The 22,995-nt window shown below is 41.3% G+C and overlaps 2 protein-coding genes across 2 annotated transcripts in view; both read right to left on the reverse strand.

The window, feature by feature from the left end:
- The window catches only part of LOC125261321 (zinc finger protein 226-like), a gene marked incomplete at its 5' end in the record, with an annotated part of 54,887 nt that extends 46,893 nt beyond the window's left edge, over positions 1–7,994 (reverse strand). Inside the window, one exon of the mRNA XM_048179892.1 lies at positions 6,995–7,994. Coding sequence (XP_048035849.1) covers positions 6,995–7,994 — 1,000 coding nt within the window. The remainder of the gene's footprint in view (positions 1–6,994) is intronic.
- Positions 7,995–8,386: 392 nt separating this feature from the next.
- LOC125261322 (gastrula zinc finger protein XlCGF7.1-like) lies at positions 8,387–20,394 on the reverse strand. The gene is made up of 2 exons (XM_048179893.1): positions 19,712–20,394; positions 8,387–8,871 (listed from the first exon to the last, which is right to left on the reverse strand). The coding sequence occupies exons 1-2, from the start codon at positions 19,833–19,835 to the stop codon at positions 8,387–8,389; spliced, it is 609 nt and encodes a 202-aa protein (XP_048035850.1). The 5' UTR covers positions 19,836–20,394.
- Between the last annotated feature and the right edge of the window lie 2,601 nt (positions 20,395–22,995).

Below are 22,995 nucleotides of genomic sequence, written 5' to 3' on the forward strand. Positions count from 1 at the left end.
GACTAAACCCACAAATATTGTTTTTAAAGATTAGATCAAATCTCAGCCCTAGCCAGTATCTGCTAGGCAGTAGCTACACTTAGCTAAAACTACCCACGCGACTAAAGGCCAGAACACACCAAGCCGACGCCGACGAACTAGTGGCGACGAAAGCAAACTGCGGGGTTGGCTCACGTCGGTAGCGTCTGTGTCCAAAGTTGCCCAGACACACCAAACCGACGCTAAACAGCCGACAGCCAAGTAGCACGTCAGTTCTGCGCCTGCGTGAGATGAAATGCCTTTCCGAAACAGCAGACGGCAGTAGCTGAGCAGCCAATCAGAATGATCAGATGGCCCGACGAGCTCCAACGCCGATTCAACATGTCGAACCGGCCGAAAAAAAGCCGACGAGGACCAACTTCAGCCGACATTGCAGAACACACTGAGAAAACTTAGTTGGCCGACGAAGAAAAACTGCCCGACGGCCGACCGTCGGCTTGGTGTGCTCCTGCCTTAAGACACACATGCGCACACACACACTGACGAGGACTACAATTGTTAAGTATTAAAATAAAATCTGAATTGTCTGCAAAATAATTATTTTGTTCGTTTAATTAAAGATCGTGCCTAAGTCCCGACTGATTAGCCCCTGATACGTCTCTCAACATAGCCACACACACAGTTACATATTGCCTAAACTTTATTGAAAACACATAACAAAAATGGAGAAATTTCTTGTGAGGACCAACAAGCCAACCGACGCACCACCAGCTGCAAAAAAGCTTCAAATGTACGATGAAGTATACCTGCAGTTTGGGTTTACAGTCATGGCTGATCTGAGACCTCAGTGTGTCGTGTGTCCAGGTGCTGGCAAACGACAGTACGAAGCCCTGCAAATTAAAAAGGCACCTCGAAACAAAGCATGCTGGAATTAAAAATAAACCGGCTGAATATTTTAAAAGAAAGCTTGATGGCCTCCATCAGCAACAGGCAACCATTTCAGTGCACAGCACTGTGTCTAAACAGTGTTTGGAGGCATCGTATGTAGTGGCCAAAAGAATCGCTCAACTGGGTAAACCGCATACAATCGCAGAGACTCTCATTTTGCCGGCAGCGCAAGACGTGCAGAATAATGATAGGCGATAGTGCAGCAGCCAAACTCGGAGCAATACCCCTGTCCAATGACACTGTCGCTAGGAGAATTGTAGACAAGTCCAATGATATCAGAGAGCAATAGAGTTCGTAAAAAAGAGTCCTTACTACGTGCTGCAGCTGGACGAATCCACTGATATTGCTGGGCAGGCACAGCTCCTCACCTATGTCAGGTATCTGCGGGACAAGTCGATTGAGGAGGATGTCCTGTTTTGCCGGCCTCTTCAGTTGCACACTACAGAACAAGCCATTTTCAATGTCCTTGATATTTTTATCCGTGAAAATGGTTTGGCTTGGGACCGATGCGTTAGCCTATGCATGGATGGTGCGCAGGCAGGAGATGGGGTCAGGGCACGAACAGTTGCTTCTGCACACTGAAGTTCGCTGGCTCTCCAGGGGGCGGGTGTTACAGCGGTTGTATGAGCTGCGAGAGGAGGTGAAGTGGTTTTTGACAAATCAAATCAGATCTGGCGAAGCATCTGGATGACACTATGTGGCTTGCGTCTCTGTCCTATTTGGTCGATATATTTGACAGCTTGAATGGCCTCAACCTGTCTTTGCAAGGCCGCGAAACTCATATTTTGCACCTTGCAGACAAAGTGCACGCCTTCACACAAAAACTAGACCTCTGGCATGGCCGCATCAGTCGAGGGAACTGCGACATGTTCCTCAGCCTTGCAGACTTTATCACTGATGCAGGCACGTCACACGATTTCTCCTCGCTATTTCAATCAGCGTCTGAGCACCTGTCAGCAATGAGAAAACAATTTGCGACATACTTTAAAGAGGATTATCGCTCTTTTGCATTGGTTCGAGATCCGTTTGTGTGCACAGCAAACGAGCTATCAGTTGATATGCAGGAACAGCTTATTGAGCTGAAGAGTGACAGTAGACTGAAGGAATTCTTTAGCCCCAACTGCAATGAACCAGCTTTGGGGGGGCCCAGCTTGCAAAAGGTTGAGAACCCCTGTTGTATGAGATATCCGGGGTTTGTCTTTTTTCAATGGTTTGAGATGGTCAGTGTTGATTTTGGGCGGAAAAAATCCCTTTTCGTCCCTTAAATCTGCGCTTTTTTCTTGTAAATGGACAATTTCATAAGGTCCCAACAACCTGTGTTCAAACTTGCCCCCTTTCATCTGCTGGGCCCTTATGTTTTTTCACAGGACCTTCTGGCCTACAAAAAATGGTGCCTGATTTGCCACCCTCTGTCTTCTGTCCTGTTTTTTTGGGTTTTTTTACAATGTTGTCCATTTTCTTCTTCAGAGAAATGGCATTTGATATAGTGTCCTCTGCTAACACAGATTCCACAGTGCTGTTGACCTTTTCAGAAACAACATTGAAGATTGAAATTATTAACTTCTAAATGATACTACATGATATTTATATGAAACAATGTAAATTACCTCATACGTCTCTGGCACCTCACAAGGATATCGGGCCTCCGTGCCAAACATTAAAGGTGCCCTAGAGTTGAAAATTGAATTTACCTCAGCATAGTTAAATAATTAGAGTTCTGTACATGGAAATGACATACAGTGAGTCTCAAACACCATTGTTTCCTTCTTCTTATGTAAATTTGATTTGTGCAAAAGACCACTGAAGAACAGGCGAATCTCAACATTACACCGACTGTGACGCAACAGTCGGGATCATTAATATGTACGCCCCCAAATTTTGCATATGCCAGCCCAAGTTCAAGGCATTAGACAAGCCAGTATTAACATCTGGATGTGCACAGCTGAATCAACAGACTTTATGCAGGTAAGCAAGTAAGCAGGAGTGATTGTGTGGGTGGCCAAACACACACAATTGCTAGTGTCATCAGGGCCACTGCAATGCTCTCTGGTATAGGTGCATGCACTGGGCGGAGTTCATGGACTGGAGCTGACTCTGACACTGGAACGGATTCAGGGGCTGGTACAGGCTTTAACCAGAAGTGGTGGTGGCCTCAAAATAGAGAACTGTGTTTTATAAACCTAAAACTGTCAAACATCTGTCCTAAATTCATTAAAGGGGCTATATGTAAGATTTTTACTTTAATAAAGCATAAAAATACCCCAATATGTTTGCAGATATTTAGGAAACATGTTAAGTTCACCTACTTGTTTCTCAGAAAAACAATACTACAGCCAGATATTCTACTTTGAAATGTGCGTTCCGTGTTGGAATGTCTGTCTTTGTTTTGGTCTGTGTGAAACCGTGTGCAGCCAGTTTATCCAATAGTATTTCGACATAACAGGTTGCCAGTTGGCGGAAAACACCGCATATTGCAGCCGTGGAAACCAGCTAACAAACTGGGTCAGAGAATCGCAGATTCTACTTGACCTAAAGCCTCTGGATGCATCTAATAATCTTTATGAACAACAGCACTTTAAAACACAGATAAATCAACTTATCAGCTTACAGTGTGTAAGTCTCCTCAGCTTTCATTGGCTACGTTTACATGCACCAATTTTCATCAATCCGAATGAATTGAATCCGACTGCAGATCTGTTTACATGTACTCTAAACATGTACTCATGTGTGACGTCATATCAATCACACTTGCGGTAACCCGGGTTACGTCAACAGACGATCATGTATCGATGAGATATTGTCAAAAGCATCAAATCTAGGCAATATTAAGAAGATTTGGCATTTCCAATTATTGTAGGCCTGTTACATTAGGCTTCTTTCTTTCATTATTAAATTAATATTATAATAAATTTGCCCCGCAATAATTTCATAGCGCATCATTGCATAACTGACATGTCCTGAGGATAACATAAGATTAGGCTATTTGCTAACTTTGAAAATGATTTAAAATGTTTTAGGTCTTATACAATGAATTATAGGCCTATATTATTGAGAGTGTAGGCTATATATTGTCATCAATGAAAATTAAGCGTAGCTTTACTTCAAGCACTGACAAACACTACAAACACTCAAACAAACTGTTTACACGAAATACTATTATTCTCATTTGTTTCACTAGCCATGTACGGCCACAAGACAAATAATGGAATAAATTTAGAGAGTTATATACCGTTATCAGCATTTTATGTTGAAATTCGTCTCTGAGAGAATATGCTCTGTTAATGCAGCGTCAGACAGCTCTGTCACTTTTTTACTTTCACTTTTTGTGGTGAATACTGACCGAGGTTGAGACTTTTTCACCGGCATAACTCTTGAGCAAAGTTTGCACGTTGCTTCTTGTGTGATATCCATTGGCTCCCCTTCTTGTTTTAAAACGGAAAAAAATCCAATATTATAACGAAAGGATATATACGTCACTGCCTGTTGGCATACATCTTTACAACTACAGACGTGAACGTGAACTTGCGCACTGCGTAATGCATGTCAACATTGCACTGCACATGTGCTCCAGAGACTTTTGACTTTTGATTGAGAAAGTAGTCGGATTCAAGCGTTTACATGGTAATTTTTTGCTGTTAGATCGGATTAGAAAAGGAATAAACCACCCCTTCCAATCCGATCGAAATTTCATTTGGATCGAGCTCAATCGGATCGATTAAGGCGTTTGCATGAACGTTTTTCAATCCGATTACAAGTGGATTATTTGGGTGCATGTAAACGTAGCCATTGTCAGTTGTGCTCCCTCTCGATGCGTATCCTTGGCCACCCGCGTCTCTGAACGAGGGGGCGGGGCAAACTATATTTTGAATTTGGACTGCAGTACCTATTTCAACCACTGGGTGTCATTTCCTATATAAAGCCCCTTTAAACTACTCTGAATTAATTGTTACAAGAAAACCAGGAATATTACCCATTGTAAGATTGTAGCAGTTTCTCTTGATGTAATGTTTCATTGTGAAGGGTGGAGAAGCATCACATTTTATATTAAGGGTGTGATCTTTGTTCGACCATGACGAGGCCTGTTGTGAGTGGAACCTGTCCTGTTAAACCGCTGTATGGTCTTGGCCACCGTGCTGCAGCTCAGTTTCAGGGTCTTGGCAAACTTCTTATAGCCTGCACCATCTTTATGTAGAGCAACAGTTGTTTTTTTCAGATCCTCAGAGGGTTCCTTGCCATGAGATGCCATGTTGAACTTCCAGTGACCAGTATGAGAGAGTGAGAGAGATAACACCAAATTTAACACACCTGCTCCCCATTCACACCTGAGACCTTGTAACATTAACGAGTCACATGACACCGGGGAGAGAAAATGGCTAATTGAGCCCACTCACTATTGTTATTTTGAGGGGACAGCTGTTCACCTGTCTGTGTATAATTGTTTTCCCGTCTTTCTGTCTTGTTCCCGTTTTGTCCCGTGAGAGATCCGCCGCAACATGCCAAGGAATCCCTGTGGCATCATCAGGATTTTTAACCAATCAACATACATGACATCTGTGACTCTGTTTTCTATCCTTGAGGACAAACCAACCTGGTGGGATTATTTTGCTTTGGACTTCTTCACAGGACAGCGCTGTTCCTCAATGTGCTCCCAGATTCAAAATGCCTCACCGGTGAGGCCGAACTATAACACACACACACACACACACACACACATTTTTGTCTATATTGCTTTTCTGTTTCTTCTTGTATAATACACTCTGGGTTGGCATTTATTCTTTGTATTTGTGGTTATTTGTTATAACCTCACTCAGTCAAACAGTTTTAGGAGGGAAAAGAACAAACTTTATTTGTGTAGCCTGCCTTATTTAGGCAGAGTGTTACAATCTTCACTGCATGTATATTTATAACCAAACAAACTATAAAACACAGTTCTTCCTATATTTGTTTACATTTTAAAAATATTAAACATATGTGGTTCAGGCAATATATGCATATAGTCTGCAAATATAAAACAACCCTAACTCTTTTTGTTAGATATCAGTTTTAATTACCAAATAACTATTATAAAAGTATAAGCAAAAAGTATAAGAAGATACAATAAAAAATAAAGCAAATGATTCAGTCAAACATACAAAGTCAGCGCTCTAGTAGGCTACAACAGTAAAATATAACTCCTAACTATATAAAGTTATGAGATTTCACTTTTAGTTCAACAAATTATAGATTTATGAGACCAAAGATCACCCGTTAGATATACAAAAGATGAATTATATTATGTTCAACCACTACAGAGACATCAGAGTCAACGGCAAACATCAGAAGAAGTAGCCAAGGTAAGGATGCTCTCAGCGGGGTACATGAGCACTGAGCACCAGGTGATCATCTGGATCTCACAACTCCAAATAGGCTCTACTTTTATCAATAAACCACAAATTTGAGCTTTAAAACAGTACACTCTTGCCTGAAAACTCTTAAAACTACATATCATGACATAATAACAGTAGTATGTTTGAATTACTTGGGTTTTCTCCTCTGCTACTAACACTTGCTGGTTAGTACGCAATGCATTCTGGGATACCTGGCTGTCTCAAGTCCGCACAAGTCACCTCTCTATGTATTCGTGATAAAAAGGGTGTATCAAGAACACATCCGGAGATTTGAACTGTACTTGGCTAGATGTGAATTTTGAACTGGAACAGTACTTGGACAGCAACTGATGACGTTTCACAAGAACACAGACAAGAAAGCATATTGAGAAATGGATAACTATGAATAAATGAATGAATGACGCATTTATATAGCACTTTACTATGTACTACTGTACACCCTAAATGCTTCGCAATCACATCAGGGGCCGCTCCTCATCCACAACCTGGATAATTCAACAGCAGACAGTGCAACAGTGCCATCTATAGGTGGAGAGGAGAGATTTGGTGTGTGTCTTAGAAGAGACGTTGTTTCTCAGCACAAAGATGAACTACTTATCATGATTTCAGACTGTGGTGATGTGGTTTCTCCACTGCATGGATCTTCATGTGTATCTTCAGGTGATTTTTAATAGAGAAACTCTTTTTACACTGATCACACGTGTGTGGCTTCTCTCCAGTGTGGATCCTCTCATGTGTTTTTAGAGATGAAGACTGACTGAATCTCTTGTCACAGTGTGAACACTTGTAAGGTTTTTCTCCAGTGTGAATTCTCATGTGTATCTTCAGGTGATTTTTAATAGTGAAACGTTTTCCACACTGATCACATGTGTGCAGCTTCTCTCCAGTGTGGATCTTCTTGTGTTGTTTCAGATGTGCTAACTGATTGAATCTCTTGTCACAGTGTGAACACTTGTAAGGTTTTTCTCCAGTGTGAATCCTCTCATGTGTCTTCAGAGATGATGACTGATTGAATCTCTTGTCACAGTGTGAACACTTGTAAGGTTTTTCTCCAGTGTGGATCTTCTCATGTGTTTTCAGAGATGATGACTGACTGAATCTGTTGTCACAGTGTGAACACTTGTAAGGTTTTTCTCCAGTGTGGATCTTCTCATGTGTTTTCAGAGATGATGACTGACTGAATCTGTTGTCACAGTGTGAACACTTGTAAGGTTTTTCTCCAGTGTGAATTCTCATGTGTATCTTCAGGTGACTTTTAATAGTGAAACTCTTTCCACACTGATCACACGTGTGCAGCTTCTCTCCAGTGTGGACCCTCTCATGTGATTTCAGAGATGATGAACGACTGAATCTCTTGTCACAGTATGAACACTTGTAAGATCTTTCTCCAGTGTGGATCCTCTCATGTGTTTTCAGTTGTGATGACTGACTGAATCTGTTGTCACAGTGTGAACACTTGTAAGGTTTTTCTCCAGTGTGAATTCTCATGTGTATCTTCAGGTTACTTTTAATAGTGAAACTCTTTCCACACTGATCACACGTGTGCGGCTTCTCTCTGCTGTGGATCCTCTCGTGTATTTTCAGAGATGATGAATCACTAAATCTCTTGTCACAGTGTGAACAATTGTAAGGTTTTTCTCCAGTGTGAATTCTCTGGTGCACTTTTAAATTGTTTGCTGTAGTAAAAGTCTTCTCACACTCAAAGCACATGTACTCTCTCACACCAGTGTGTGTTTTCTGATGTTGATATAAATAATACAGCAGTGAAAAACTCTTTCCACACACAGAACATGAATGTGGCTTCTCCTTTGTATGAACTGTCAGGTGTCTCTTCAGGGTTGATGACTCTAGAAATGTTTTGTCACATTGATCACATGTGTGTAGCTTCTCTCCAGTGTGGATCCTCCTGTGTTTTTTAAGGTTTGTTGATTGACTGAAACTCTCCCCACACTGATCACATGTGAACGGCTTCTCTCCAGTGTGAACTCTCATGTGATCCTTAAGATTTCCTTTTTGTGTGTAACTCTTCCCACATTGATCACATGTGAACGATCTCTCTCCGGTGTGAATTTTCATGTGTTCTTATGAACTCTCAGGTGTCTCTTCAGGGTTGATGACTCTAGAAATGTTTTGTCACATTGATCACATGTGTGTAGCTTCTCTCCAGTGTGGATCCTTGTGTGTTTTTTAAGGTTTGTTGACTGACTGAAACTCTCCCCACACTGATCACATGTGAACGGCTTCTCTCCAGTGTGAACTTTAATATGACTCTTAAGATGTCCTTTTTGTGTGTAACTCTTCCCACATTGATCACATGTGAACGGCTTCTCTCCGGTGTGAACTTTCATGTGTTCTTTAAGGCTTGATGATCGTGTGAAACTCTTCCCACACTGATCACATGTGAACGGCTTCTCTCCTTTATGAACTCTCATATGAACCTTAAGATGTTGTTTGGTTGAGAAACTCTTTCCACACTGAGTGCAGGTGAAAGATTTCTTCGCTCTTTTCTTTAGAAATGTCTTTAGTTCTTCACTCTCATTGCTTTCTTCCATCAGGTCTGAAATGAGAGAAGAAGAGTAATTTAACTCTCTGAGGTCTGAAAACGCGCTGGCGCGTTTTGCAGGTTTTTTTTCACATTGCAGCAAAACAGACTTAAAATACTCCGTCATTTTTTGTCATAGAGACATAAGTAATATATCAATTGAAACTATAGAATATCTTCTTTTATTTGTATACACTCAGAGTAAAAACAAAATGTTGTGCTTTTCGTAAAATAAAGAAAACAAACATGATGCGTGATCTCTCGTCTCCCTCTGAACGAAGTCCAATCTGATAGTTCTCAGAAAATGAACTGTAACTTATTGAATACTAATCACAAAAAAAAAAATCAGACTTATGTCACAAAACGTTGAAATGTCAGGTTTTAAATCGTGCAAGTCAAATTGAAAACAAACATTCTGTGTTTATGTAATCTGTATGAAAAGAGAGCCATGTCAGAAGTCCGTGATTCAGCTCATTACCCACTAATTCAGCTACGCCCACAGAACGAGCGTTATTCAGAGGCAAATTCAGAGGCAACACATGCATACATCGTCTCAATCGTGTATTTATTGTCTTGAAAAGTGTTTATCTGGATGTAAAAGTCATGGTTAGCGAGCTCTAGAAGACATGCAGTTAGTTCCTGTTTTCTTTTCTTCTATAGATGAATTTTAGATGAGTTTTTGTTTCTTTAGCGCCCTCCGGCTGCAGTATGAATTGAAAACACCATTCATGGAATAGCCTCTTCTTCTTTAGATGAATTTGTGGACTAAAAATGCACAAAGAGCGCCCTCTGTCTGCAAGTATGAATTGAAAACACCAGCGCTCATAGTGATGACAATGAATATTAAATAAATATAACTCCTCTGTATAGAAAATTGACATAAACATATGAGCAAGCAAGCAAGGACAAGGACAATAGCGAAAAATGGCAGATGGAGCAATAATAACTGACATGATCCATGATGATATTTTTAGTGATATTTGTGAATTGTCTTTCTAAATGTTTTGTTAGCATGTTGCTAATGTACTGTTAAATGTGGTTAAAGTTACCATTTCTTACTGTATTCACGGAGACAAGACTGTCGTTATTTTCATTTTTAAACACTTGCAGCCTATATAATGCATAAACACAACTTCATTCTTTATAAATCTCTCCAACAGTGTGTAATGTTAGCTTTAGCCACTGAGCACAGCCTCAAAATCATTCAGAATCAAATGTAAACATCCAAATAAATACTATACTTACGCGATTAGACATGCTGCATGATGAACATTTGGTAAAGATCCACTTTGAGGGTTATATTAGCTGTGTGAACTTTGTTTATGCTGTTTAAGGCAAGTGTGAGCAATTAAAGGGGCCGCAGCATGAATAGGTGCATAGTTAATGATGCCCCAAAATAGGCAGTTAAAAAATTAATTTAAAAAAATCTATGGGGTATTTTGAACTGAAACTTCACAGACACATTCAGGGGACACCTTAGACTTATATTACATCTTGTAAAAAAACATTCAATGGCACCTTTAAAAATTAACATTATGTATCATTTCATAGTTTAACTGTTTCTCTAAATGAGCAGAAGAATTTAATGTTTTAAATTACTTTTTGGAAAACAAAATGTTTTAATGTGACATCATCATTTAGTGTAACAGATTCTTTTTCAATTAATTATTTTTTGTGCTATATTATCCACTTTTTGTATTTCACCCATAAACTAAGCACATTAAGAATTAAATTGGTCTATCGTAAAGCAACTGATGCTAATTCAGAACTTCATTCTGTTTCTCCATTAAAATGTTGACAGGTATCCAGAAAAGTAGTAAAGAACTGTAAGAAAACAGTTGAAAGCACAAAAACAAAAATAATTGTTCATGTTAGAGGTCCACGAATCCCCTCAGTCTGTTGACAGCAATGAAATGAGCTTTAAGTGTCAATTTACAGCAGATCTGAAGACATCAGCATAATAAATTAGGTGAAAACAGGAACTATTGACATGAAATAAAGAGTGTTTTCAGCAGTTTCTCTGTTAATATTGATGATCCTCAGACTATCAACACTCATTCAACAAGACATTCAGATCATTAGCAGATCATCTCACTTTATTCTGAGTGTTTGATGATAGAAATACATTATTGAAGTCCTATAAACTGCTCTACTGAAAGACAATACTGTTATTTTTCACAACAAGACATGGATAAAACACCAATAATACAAAAACAAACACTCATCTTCATCAACTACTGCTGCTAAATACCATATCAATATAATATATATGAACTGAAAGTTTGATTTTCTAATAAAGTACATTGATTGCAGTAGTGAAATTAAATCAGAAGAGACAATGATCACAAAACCTTTCGAAATAAAGAGCAGCACAAAGTAGGGTTATCATCATAATACAGAATCATCTCATATTTAAGATATCAAAACAGTGATCTGTATTAAATCCAGTATAATCACCAGTATAGGCTACATGTAGATTAGAGAGGATGAATTAAAGTGTGAACTAAATGTAAATAAGGTGTGTATGTGTGCGCACTTTCACATGGGCCTCACAGGAGGCGGTTTTAACAATAAAAATACTTATTTTATTGGATATGAGCAATTTGTTGTTTGTGTTGTGGATATTTAATAAAAAAGCTTGCTTCGCTTCGTATATTCAGTTTAACAGCTCTGCAACTGAACTGCTCATATGTTCTGATGCTTAAATCGAATATGAATTGGTAAAACGCCTTTGCAAAACATTTGGACTGCTCTCGAATTTATAATGGTCTGAATATCTCTCTCAGAACTTGACGTGTGATTCCACACTGACTGAATATGCACATGAATCACGGTCACACGCTCAGAGCAATATTGTTTTAGCTACAAACCCGATTCCAAAAAAGTTGGGACAGTGTACAAATTGTGAATAAAAAAGGAATGCAGTAATTTACAAATCTCATAAACTTATATTTTATTCACAATAGAATATAGATAACATATCAAATGTTGAAAGTGAGACATTTTGAAATGACATGCCAAATATTGGCTCATTTTGGATTTCTTTAAAGCTACACATTCCAAAAAATTTGGGACAGGTAGCAGTAAGAGGCCGGAAAAGTTAAATGTACATATAAGGAACATCTGGAGGACCAATTTGCAACTTATTAGGTCAATTGGCAACATGATTGGGTATAAAAAGAGCCTCTCAGAGTGGCAGTGACTCTCAGAAGTCAAAATGGGCAGAGGATCACCAATCAGAGAAACATTGCAAAGAGTTTGAAGTTATAATCATCTACAGTGCATAATATCATCCAAAGATTCAGAGAATCTGGAACAATCTCTGTGCGTAAGGGTCAAGGCCGGAAAACCATACTGGATGCCTGTGATCTTCGGGCCCTTAGACGGCACTGCATCACATACAGGAATGCTACTGTAATGGAAATCACAACATGGGCTCCGGAATATTTCCAGAAAACACTGTCAGTGAACACAATCCACCGTGCCATTCACCGTTGCTGGCTAAAACTCTATAGGTCAAAAAAGAAGCCATATCTACACATGATCCAGGAGCACAGGAGTTTTCTTTGGGCCAAGGCTCATTTAAAATGGACTGTGGCAAAGTGGAAAACTGTTCTGTGGTCAGACGAATCAAAATTTGAAGTTCTTTTTGGAAAACTGGGCCGCCATGTCATCCGGACTAAAGAGGACAAGGACAACCCAAGTTGTTATCAGCACTCAGTTCAGAAGCCTGCATCTCTGATGGTATGGGGTTGCATGAGTGTGTGTGGCATGGGCAGCTTACACATCTGGAAAGGCACCATCAATGCTGAAAGGTATATCCAAGTTCTAGAACAACATATGCTCCCATCCAGACGTTGTCTCTTTCAGGGAAGACCTTGCATTTTCCAACATGACAATGCCAGACCACATACTGCATCAATTACAACATCATGGCTGCGTAGAAGAAGGATCCGGGTACTGAAATGGCCAGCCTGCAGGCCAGATCTTTCACCCATAGAAAACATTTGGTGCGTCATAAAGAGGAAGATGCGACAAAGAAGACCTAAGACAGTTGAGCAACTAGAAGCCTGTATTAGACAAGAATGGGACAACATTCCTATTCTTAAACTTGAGCAACTTGTCTCCTCAGTCCCCAGATGTTTGCAGACTGTTATAAAAAGAAGAGGGGATGCCACATAGTGGTAAACATGGCCTTGTCCCAACTTTTTTGAGATGTGTTGATGCCATGAAATTTAAAATCAACCTATTTTTCCCCTTAAAATTATACATTTTCTCAGTTTAAACATTTGATATGTCATCTATGTTGTATTCTGAATAAAATGTTGAAATTTGAAACTTCCACATCATTGTATTCTGTTTTTATTCACAATTTGTTCAGTGTCCCAGCTTTTTTGGAATTGGGTTTGTATGTTTTATAGTTTTAAAATATTTCGAAGGACAAACAAATGATCTTTATTGGCTTTATTTCAAGTCAGCTGTCACTTTACTTAGCGCAAGCCCCTATGCGCTCACACACTTGGCACAGCCCTTGTCATTAATTAATATGAATTAATATGATTAGCCTTTTGCTTGACTACGTTATCAAACAGCTAATAATGTGATGCTAGTGTTACACATACCGTTCCTGTTCTTCAACTCAGACAGAGTCAGACAGCTGCCTTCTAACAATCAGTATCCTTACAAACACTCACCCTTATGAAACTAAACCATGTTTTTTGTAGTAACCATGATTTTTATAGTAAAACTATGGTTTTACTACAGTAACCATAGTTTAACTATAGTTCCCTTTCAAGGGAACTCGCGCTGCGTAAATGAAGCACGTATGCAATCTGTCCAATCAGGAGATGGAACGTCATAGGCGGGTGACGTCACTGACCAGGAACCATAAAGCCAGCCCGAAAACACTGTCATTCAGCTTCTGTGTCTTCAGCAAGCGCTCCGTGTGATCTGTGTGTCTTATTTACCGTTGTCTGTCTACTTTGAAAAGTATTACCATGGCGAGCGAGCAGCTATACAGGAAGTGCGTGCACCCTTGTCCGTGTTTTATCCCGGACGAGGACTCGCGTGAAATGTGTGTTGTTTGTATGGGAGTGCAGCGTGCCCAGGCAGCTCTCGAGGGGGCTGCTTGTGTGCATTGTGATCAGCTGCCGCTGAGAACGCTGCGCTCCCGCCGAGCTCTCTTTGAGGAGAGTGGCTCGGTTCGTGTTCCCCAGGGCTCGAGTCCCGCTTCTGCCGAGGCAGGGTGGCGCCTTATGTCTTGGGGTTCGCAGATGGATCTATCAGAGGGGTTAGAGACGGGCCATGCCTTATCTCTGCCTTCACCTGGTGCATCCGGCAGTGTATCCAGGCCGGAAGCACGCTTTGCGGTTTCTTCCGCTCCGGGGGATACGGTCACGTTAATGGCGTCTAGTTCTGAGGAGCTGGATATTGTTAGCGTGGCCACGGGAGAGTCTGAGGATTCGCCACTTCAGTCTCCCGCGAGCGAGGAGCTCATGGAGGTGCTTTCTCGTGCTGTGGCCAAGTTGAGCATCGATTGGCCGGCCGAAAAGCAAGAGCAGACGGTGAGAAGCAAGCTTGACGAACGCTTCTTGCCATCCAGGTCTGCTCAGCCTCCACGTCGGGCGCTACCATTTTTTCCCGACCTCCACACTGAGGTGTCGAGGTCGTGGAAGAAGCCGGTATCTACCCGTGTCTACACACCTCAGACCTCCATTTACAGCAACGTGGCTGGAATGAGGAGACACGGGTATGGGGCGATGCCAAGAGCGGAAGAGACGCTTGCGGGCCATCTCTCTCCGCACGCGGCCAAATCCCTTCTGCTGCCGGGTGAGAGCAGCAGAAGCCTAGTACAAGCTCCTCGCAATACAGACAACACCAGAAGCAGAGTGTTGCTACCCATGCTCCCCCTCCGAGGAGTTGGGAGGCGGGGCAGCACTCGCAGGCGAAGTCCTCGAAGGGCAAGACGGATCTGAGGGCCGTCATTGCTGCTAAGAGGGCTTCGTCTAAGAGATCCTGACGCCAGAGGGGCGGTCAGGATCCTGAGGGTGGTCCCCTCCGGAGACAAACAGTGTTCACCTCATCATACGGTGCCTGTGTGTCTTCGGTGTCCTCAGAAGGGCGCTCTGCCAACCCCGCCGCAATGCCGGGGCGCAGTAGTTCCCTGCCTGTCACCCAAGGGTGGCGCGCTTCCTCTGCAGTCACGCCAGTTGTTCCCTGCCGGTCCGCCGCTGGTACCCTTAGTAGATTTTTTGTCAGAGTGGAAAAATCTGTCAAAAGTATCTCAGTGGGTCCTGCGAACTATAGAAAAGGGGTACGCGATTCAGATCCGAGGATTGGTTTGTGACGATAGATCTGAAAGACGCGTATTTCCATGTGTCGATCCTTCCATATCACAGAGAATTCCTGAGGTTTGCTTTCGGGGGCGAAGCATACCAATATCGGGTTCTCCCCTTCGGCCTAGCATTGTCACCCCGAACTTTTACCAAATGTGTAGATGCGGCGCAGAGGCCCTTGCGTATGCAGGGCATCCACATTCTCAACTACATAGACGATTCGTTGATTCTCGCTCAATCAGAACAGATGGCGGTTCAACATCGAGGTGTTGTTCTCGCTCATATGGAAAAGTTGGGGTTGAGACTAAACGCAAAGAAAAGTGTGCTTTCTCCTGCACAGAGAACCACTTATCTGGGCGTGGTATGGGATTCGGTGATTATGAAAGTCCGTTTATCTCCGGCTCGAATATCATCAATCCTCAATACTGTCTCGGACATAAGGCAAGCCCAGTCACTCACTGTAAAACAGTTTCAGAGACTGTTAGGTCTGATAGCAGCAGCGTCCAACGTTATACCTTGCGGCCTGCTGTACATGAGACCACTGCAGTGGTGGCTCAAAACCAAGGGGTTCTCACCGAGGGGGAATCCGTTTCGTATGATCAGAGTCATGCGGCGATGCTTACGTGCTCTAGACATATGGAAGCAACCTTGGTTTCTATCCCAGGGACCTGTGCTGGGGGCTCTCAGTCGCTGCGTCACGCTAACGACAGATGCATCCTAGGGCTGGGAGATATATCGCATGAGATTGTCACGCGCATTTCGTCAGTAAAGCCGATTCCCTGATTACCGCTAAATCGCCATCACCTGCTTTCAAATGGAGCGGCATTTAATAAACAGAGCCGTAGTTCACTGAAAAGCCACGCAATATCGCGTTCATATCGCAGATGAATCGCCTTCGATAATGAACGCGATATTGCGTGGCTTTTCAGTGAACTACGGCTCTGTTTAGTAAATGCCGCTCCATTTGAAAGCAGGTGATGGCGATTTAGCGGCAATCAGGGAACCGGCTTTACTGACGAAATGCGCGTGACAATCGCATGTGATATATCGCCCAGCCCTAATGCATCCCTCACGGGTTGGGGGTGATCATGAGTGGTCGCTCGACACGGGGTCTGTGGCAGGACCATCATCTCACTTGGCACATAAATTGTCTAGAAATGATGGCGGTATTTCTAGCTTTGAGATACTTCCTCCCAGACCTCAGAGACAAACATGTGTTAGTCCAGACAGACAACACATCAGTAGACTCGTATATAAATCACCAGGGGGGTCTGAGATTACGCCCGCTTTACAAGCTGGCGAATCAGATTCTTCTGTGGTCCCAAGGGAAACTGCTATCCCTCAGAGCCGTTTACATCCCGGGGTACCTGAATGTGGGAGCAGACATCCTGTCGAGGCAGGGGCCGAGGCCCGGGGAATGGAGACTTCATCCAGATGTGGTGAAGCTCCTTTGGGAGAACTACGGCGAAGCCCAAGTGGATCTGTTTGCGTCTCGAGGGACGACTCACTGTCCCTCGAGACGCAAACAGATCCACTTGGGCTTCGCCGTAGTTCACTGTGGTTCTCCATGACAAACCCAGCACCTCTTGGGCTGGATGCTATGGTACAGCCGTGGCCGAGGCTACCGGTTTCTACGTGGTTTCTCTCCTCGACGGGTCTCCGATGGAGATTCTGGTCAGGAAGGACCTTCTCTCACAGGCGGGCGGTCTAATACTGCATCCCCGCCCGGAGTTATGGAAGTTGTGGGCGTGGCCTCTGAGGGGGCATGTCTCATAGATTCCTGTCTCTCAACTGAGGTTGTTGAGACCATACTCCAGTCCAGAGCTCCGTCCACGAGGAAACTATACGCTCTGAAGTGGAGATTGTTCACTTCATGGTGTGAAAATCATCAGTGGGATCCAGTTAACTGCCCGGTTAGCGTGGTGCTGGACTTCCTACAGGAAAGATTTTCTGCAGGGTTATCCCCCTCCACACTAAAGGTGTACATGGCGGCCTTAGCTGCTTACCACGCTCCTTTCAGTGGAGTCTCTTTGGGGAGACACCCACACATAACCCGTTTCCTTCGTGGCACTATGAGGATGAGACCTGCAGTACGCACGAGAGTTCCGGCATGGGATTTGGCCATTGTATTACAGGGCCTGTCTATGGCCCCCTTCGAGCCCATCGAAGAGGTGGCAGAAAAGTTTTGAACACTAAAGACAGTGTTTCTTATCATCGACTCGTCTCTCAAGAGAATTGGGGACATTCAAGTCCTGTCAGTTGCTCCACCGTGCATGGAATTTGCGGCTGGTAATGTGAAGTCATTTCTACATCCCAGACCGGGATACATCCCTAAGGTTCTCACTAATACTGCGAGACCTATAGTGTTGCAGGCCTTCTGTCCTCCTCCGTTTACGTCATCGGACCAGGAAAAGCTGAATCTGCTTTGTCCAGTATGGGCATTGGATGCTTATGTTCACAGAGTTGCCATGTGGAGAAAGAACGAACAGCTGTTCGTATGTTTTGGTGCACCAAGAAAAGGTCTACCGGCATCTAAGCAGAGAATGAGCAAGTGGGTGGTCGAAGCTATCTCACTTGCTTATGAGGCGGTCGGACAGCCTTCACCATTGGCTGTCCGGGCGCACTCTACTAGGAGTATGGCTGCCTCCAAGGCTTTTATCTTGGGAGTCTCCCTTTCGGACATTTGTGATGCGGCAGGCTGGTCGTCACCGCACACATTTGTCAGGTTCTACGAGCTAGACCTCGGCTCCGCTCCAGGGGCACAAGTGTTACTGTGAATGTGCGCCTACTATGGCGATGTTGGTATGGCGTTCCCATAGCGATTTACGCAGCGCGAGTTCCCTTGAAAGGGAACGTCTCGGTTATATATATAACCTTAGTTCCCTGAATATTAGTTCCCTATTCAGGGAACTAAGATTATATACATAACCGAGACGTTTTTATAGTAAAACCATAGTAACTACAAAATAACCATTGTTTTACTATGGTTTTTGAAGTAAAACCAGAGTAACTACATAATGAAAGTACTAGGTTACTAATGTAACCTCGGTTCCCTTAGATATGGTTCCCTGCATCATTTGTCTTTCTAAAACAAGACGCTACAGGGAGAAACTTCTTTTTCTCTAATTACTGAAGCCTTTTTCAATCACGCAGTGAAACTGCATGGCCATCAGGGCCTGATTTTAATATCTGAGGTCGAGGATGGGTTTGAGAGGTCTCCTGGGAGGATGAAAAATGTGAGGGCGTGAGGGACAGAGTCGCATTCTGAAAAGAATGCTGTCCGCGAGCACAAGGAGGCTACACTCATGCTCTTGCAATAAGAGCACGTCATTTCAGTGAGCGTGGCTTCTGTGTGGGACTTGCCCAGACATCGCATGCACTCACTGTGCCCGTCATCCATGTGCAAAGGGACGTTGATACAACGGCGTGAGAGATCTGCTCATTAGAGATTATGCTCTTTTATTTTCCAACTGCAGCTGCAGAAGGAAAAGGCATGTAGACCAGAGCTGCTTGAGAGCGGCGAACTGATCCAGTTCTTCTGATTGGTCCACTGTTTTGGAACTGACATTGATGAGTGCTGCTGCATGTAAAAGTTGAAATTCTTTTAACTTGACACACCGTCTTAAAAACGCGGCACTCATGTAGGGCTGGACGATTAATCGAAAAGTAATCAAAACCAAAATTCTGAACCTCTAACCAATGTAATTTTCCCATGTCGGTTATTTCATTTTTTTAATCCTGTTACTTTCCACAGAGAGGAATGCAGAAACTTCTTGTCAGCGCTATCATGTGATTTATCACTAAAGTCAGGGCCGGTTCTAGACATTTGGAGGAAGCTGGACATAGTGGTGTATTAGAGGTAAAAAATGATATAAATACTGTTCGGTTTCTCTCACAAACCGATCGTTTCGTGTCTTAGGACATCAGTGTGTCGTCATGAGCCGCAGGGTTTAATTTGGATTTGTCTAAGCAAGTTTTATTTACTGTTACAGTAGAAGTTCCCATCCACTGCTATTATTTGACTGACAGACTGCAGCGGTTGCAGTTAAAAATCATAATTTGCGTTCGACTGAAGAAACAAATTCACATCTATCCCTTTAACGTCATGTGGGAGTTTTTGCCGCACTTTGCTACAGGACACATAATACACACACGGCAGTGGTCAACCAGAGAGCAAGCTTCAAGCAAGAAGCCACAAATCAAATTCCTCTTATTGTATTCGTCTGAAAGAAGAATATCATATACACCTAAGAAGGCTTGAGGGTGAGTTAATCATGGGATAATTTTCATTTTTGGGTGAACTTTTACTTTAATGTTCAATTACTGCTATGTTAAAGTATGTTAAAATGATAGTACAGAACTTTTGAGCATGAACAGAAAAACTTCTTTACTTTTCCATTGTTCTCTATTCAGAAGAAGATATTGAGTTTAATGTTGCACAAAATATTCTCTATTTCTGTAGAGCTGGAGATTTTAATAATGATCAAATGACTGAGTTCAGCTTAGAGAATAAAACCAACCTGTTTGTTCCTCAGTATCTTCATGTTTCACACTGATTGTTTCTTCAATCTTTATGTCTTCAGTCTCAACTTTAATAAACTCCATCTTTATGTCTTCACTCTCTTCCTCTTTAATGAACGCCATCTTTAAGAAGAGAATTAACAGAGTTAATGGTTTAAACAAAAACACTGAAAGCTAACACTATAATAAACAACACTTTATATGTAGGCATGTATTGTACCTCTGAAAAGTGGGAGATGAACAAACATAAATCTCGTGGTTGTTTCCCCACTGTGAACTTTATGTAGAATTTGTTCATAACAATTGACAATAAACTTTGCAAAACAGCATCAATGGTCTTCTCTTTTCATTTCACAGATTTTTACAATGAGTACCATAAGCTATTAATTATACAATTTTTAGTTAATTATAAAATCTTCAGTTATTTATAAATAATACATTAATTAATACATATTATATAGCTGTTTATGAGAATATCCGATACAATTCAAAATTACATGTTAATACTCTTTAAACAATTATCTCGTCTGAAAATACATCAATATCTTGGATTCTCTGTAATTCACTTTTCACATTTCTCAATATATTCATGTTTTTAAAGCAATTCAACCAATTGGCACTAAACCAACAACATTAAATACAAAATACGCAAATATTAAACACTCTACATGTGATCTCGCACCATTATGTAGCCCTCGCGCCATCTCATGGCTGAGCTCGTACATCTCTAAACTAATAAACTTTTAAACATCTTTAACAAAATGCAATCGGTATCATTGTAACATCTACACACTCTTAAACATTATATCATTAACACCTTATAACAGTTTATCATTAGAATACCTGAAAAGAGGGAGATGAACAAACATAAATCTCGTGGTTGTTTCCCCACTGTGAACTTTATGTAGAATGAAGAAACCCGCGAGATCTCCCCCTAGTGTTCCAGCAGGCCAGAGCAATCGATCACACCTTAAATGTGCCAAACTAATAGATCACCGATGAACTCAAAATGATAAACAAATTACATATGTACATTCTATAAAGTTTTAAACATTCACAAGATCATATGTAAAATATTTTTACTGTTTCAGATTTATGAATTTAATTGCATATTATGAACTCAAATGCATATTTCAATCTATCACATTTAATTGCATATTATGAATTTAAATGCATATTTTAATCTATCACACATGTATGATCTACACTTGGTATTTTAATGAATTATAGATAATATTTAAATGATTACTCTTTGAAGAAAACATGATTAGTTTGTTAGTGTTTGTTGTTCTCGTTTATGTTCACTGTTTGAGCACAACCCAGTCTCACGGCAGTTCGTGACATAGTCACGAAATTTAATCTATTGGTTCGTGTTCGTGGACACGAATTTCCCTCTTTTTTCGTGTCACTCAGCACGACTTTCGATCCAATGTATTTCAATAGGAGGCATCTTTCGTGTCTGCACCACGTTTTTCTTTCTGCCACTCGGAAGCATTGTTTTTTTTCTCATTTGTTATTCATTTTTAAACTTTAAGCACTTCAACATTACAATAGGGTGACCAGACGTCCCCGTTTTCCGGGGACAGTCCCGGTTTTTGGTGCTCCGTCCCCGACTGGAGCTGTCCCCGGAAATGTCCCCGTTTTATCTCGTTCAAAATAATCCGCAAATACATTGCAAAAAAATCTGGCCAGCATACAGCATAGAGGTTTCTTAATTTTTCTAAACATATCTCTCTATTAAAATATGTTAAACGGTTCAATACCGCTTTTCTACAGTATCCATATACACCGGCAGCGAGTTCACGCACACCGCAGTTGAACACAGACACGCCTCCTGTCACTCACTCAGAGCAGCGGCAGGCCTCGAGACTCTCGTTCGGTCCGGTTGAAGGGTTTTTGTTATGATATAACAACTGATATGACAACTTTAGCACATGTGACAGCTAAACATTCATTCAGTGTTTCCCATTAATGACCCTGTGCCGCCACCGCTGTTTCATAATAAACCGAAAATTTAAAATATAATGGTCTCTAACATTGTATTTTGCCAACGAACTAAAATTGAAACCGTGATATGGCTTTGTGCCTTTATACAACAACAAAATACAGTGATTAAGTAGGCTATATATACAGTCTGTGCTGCGTGTTTTAAAGAGAAGTGCGCACTTTGCTCACACGATCAGCTGGTGACATGGTGATCAAAATTAAAACTCAAGGATTTATCTTAGAAATTGGCTAAAAATAGTATTTTAATTTCCCTATACGTTGTGTAATGTAGCCTAACCCAAAAAAAAAAAAAAAAAAAAAAAATTGTTACAATAGCCTATATGGATATTATTGTCATATGAATAATTATATAGCTAGGCCTAAAACATTATTATATTATTATTTTATTGTAATAATTGTTTGGCAACCTAAAACACCTAAAATGACGTAGACTTTATATCACAACTAAAAAGATGTTTGAACCCTCTTTAATGTCCAGGTACAAGTCAATGTTGTTTCTTTGTTCAATGTGCACACTGTACATGGGTTGAAGCTCTTAATTTTGAGCTTCCAAAGTGCACCAGATTGATGCATTTAACCTTAAAATGTACAAAATTTTCTTCCGGGGGTGCATGCCCCCGGACCACCCTAGAGGAGGTATACAGAACATTTTACAAATTCCAGTGGGAAATAATGTAGCCTACATTTTATGAACTTTACTCAAGAATACTACAACAAATCTCCTTTCATGTCAGTAAAGCTGTTGGTGAATTGTATTAAAACCAGACCAAAAATCCTAATAATAAAATTAAACCATAATATTTATTAATGTAAAATGTGAAACCCACAGCAATAAAAAAATAAAAAATGTACTGTCCCCGTTTTTTAATTAATAGATAATAACAAATGAGATTTTGGTGGTATTTTGACCACTCACATAGGAAATGTCCCCGGTTTCCATTTCAGAAATCTGGTCACCTTACATTACAAGTTACTCAACATTTAACCAGGAGATTTTATCCTTGAGTTTATTGCTTTATATTCTGTAGGCTATAACCTTTGTGCTACGGTTTCTTTTCTGAGAAATGCCGTTTTTCCATCTATTTGGTGTGTCAAATCAGACAGTAAACTAAATATTACAGTACCCATGAGCCTTATCTACTTTTACTATGTTGAAGACGTCAGCTAAAACTACCTGATGACCCACCGCCGATTCTCTTTTAATGATATCCTCATCTTTTTTTCAACACATAAACACGAAAGTGTGCTTGATAATTCAACAATACGATGTCATGAC

The sequence above is a fragment of the Megalobrama amblycephala genome, unplaced genomic scaffold (assembly GCF_018812025.1).
Source record: "Megalobrama amblycephala isolate DHTTF-2021 unplaced genomic scaffold, ASM1881202v1 scaffold391, whole genome shotgun sequence".
Taxonomy (NCBI): domain Eukaryota; kingdom Metazoa; phylum Chordata; class Actinopteri; order Cypriniformes; family Xenocyprididae; genus Megalobrama; species Megalobrama amblycephala.

Coding starts and splice junctions, on each gene's coding strand:
- LOC125261322 (XM_048179893.1), bottom strand. CDS start 19,835: ATGGCGTTCATTAAAGAGGAAGAGAGTGAAGACATAAAGATGGAGTTT. Junction 8,872..19,711: donor AGATACTGAGGAACAAACAG/GTTGGTTTTATT, acceptor CTCTCATTTCAG/ACCTGATGGAAGAAAGCAAT.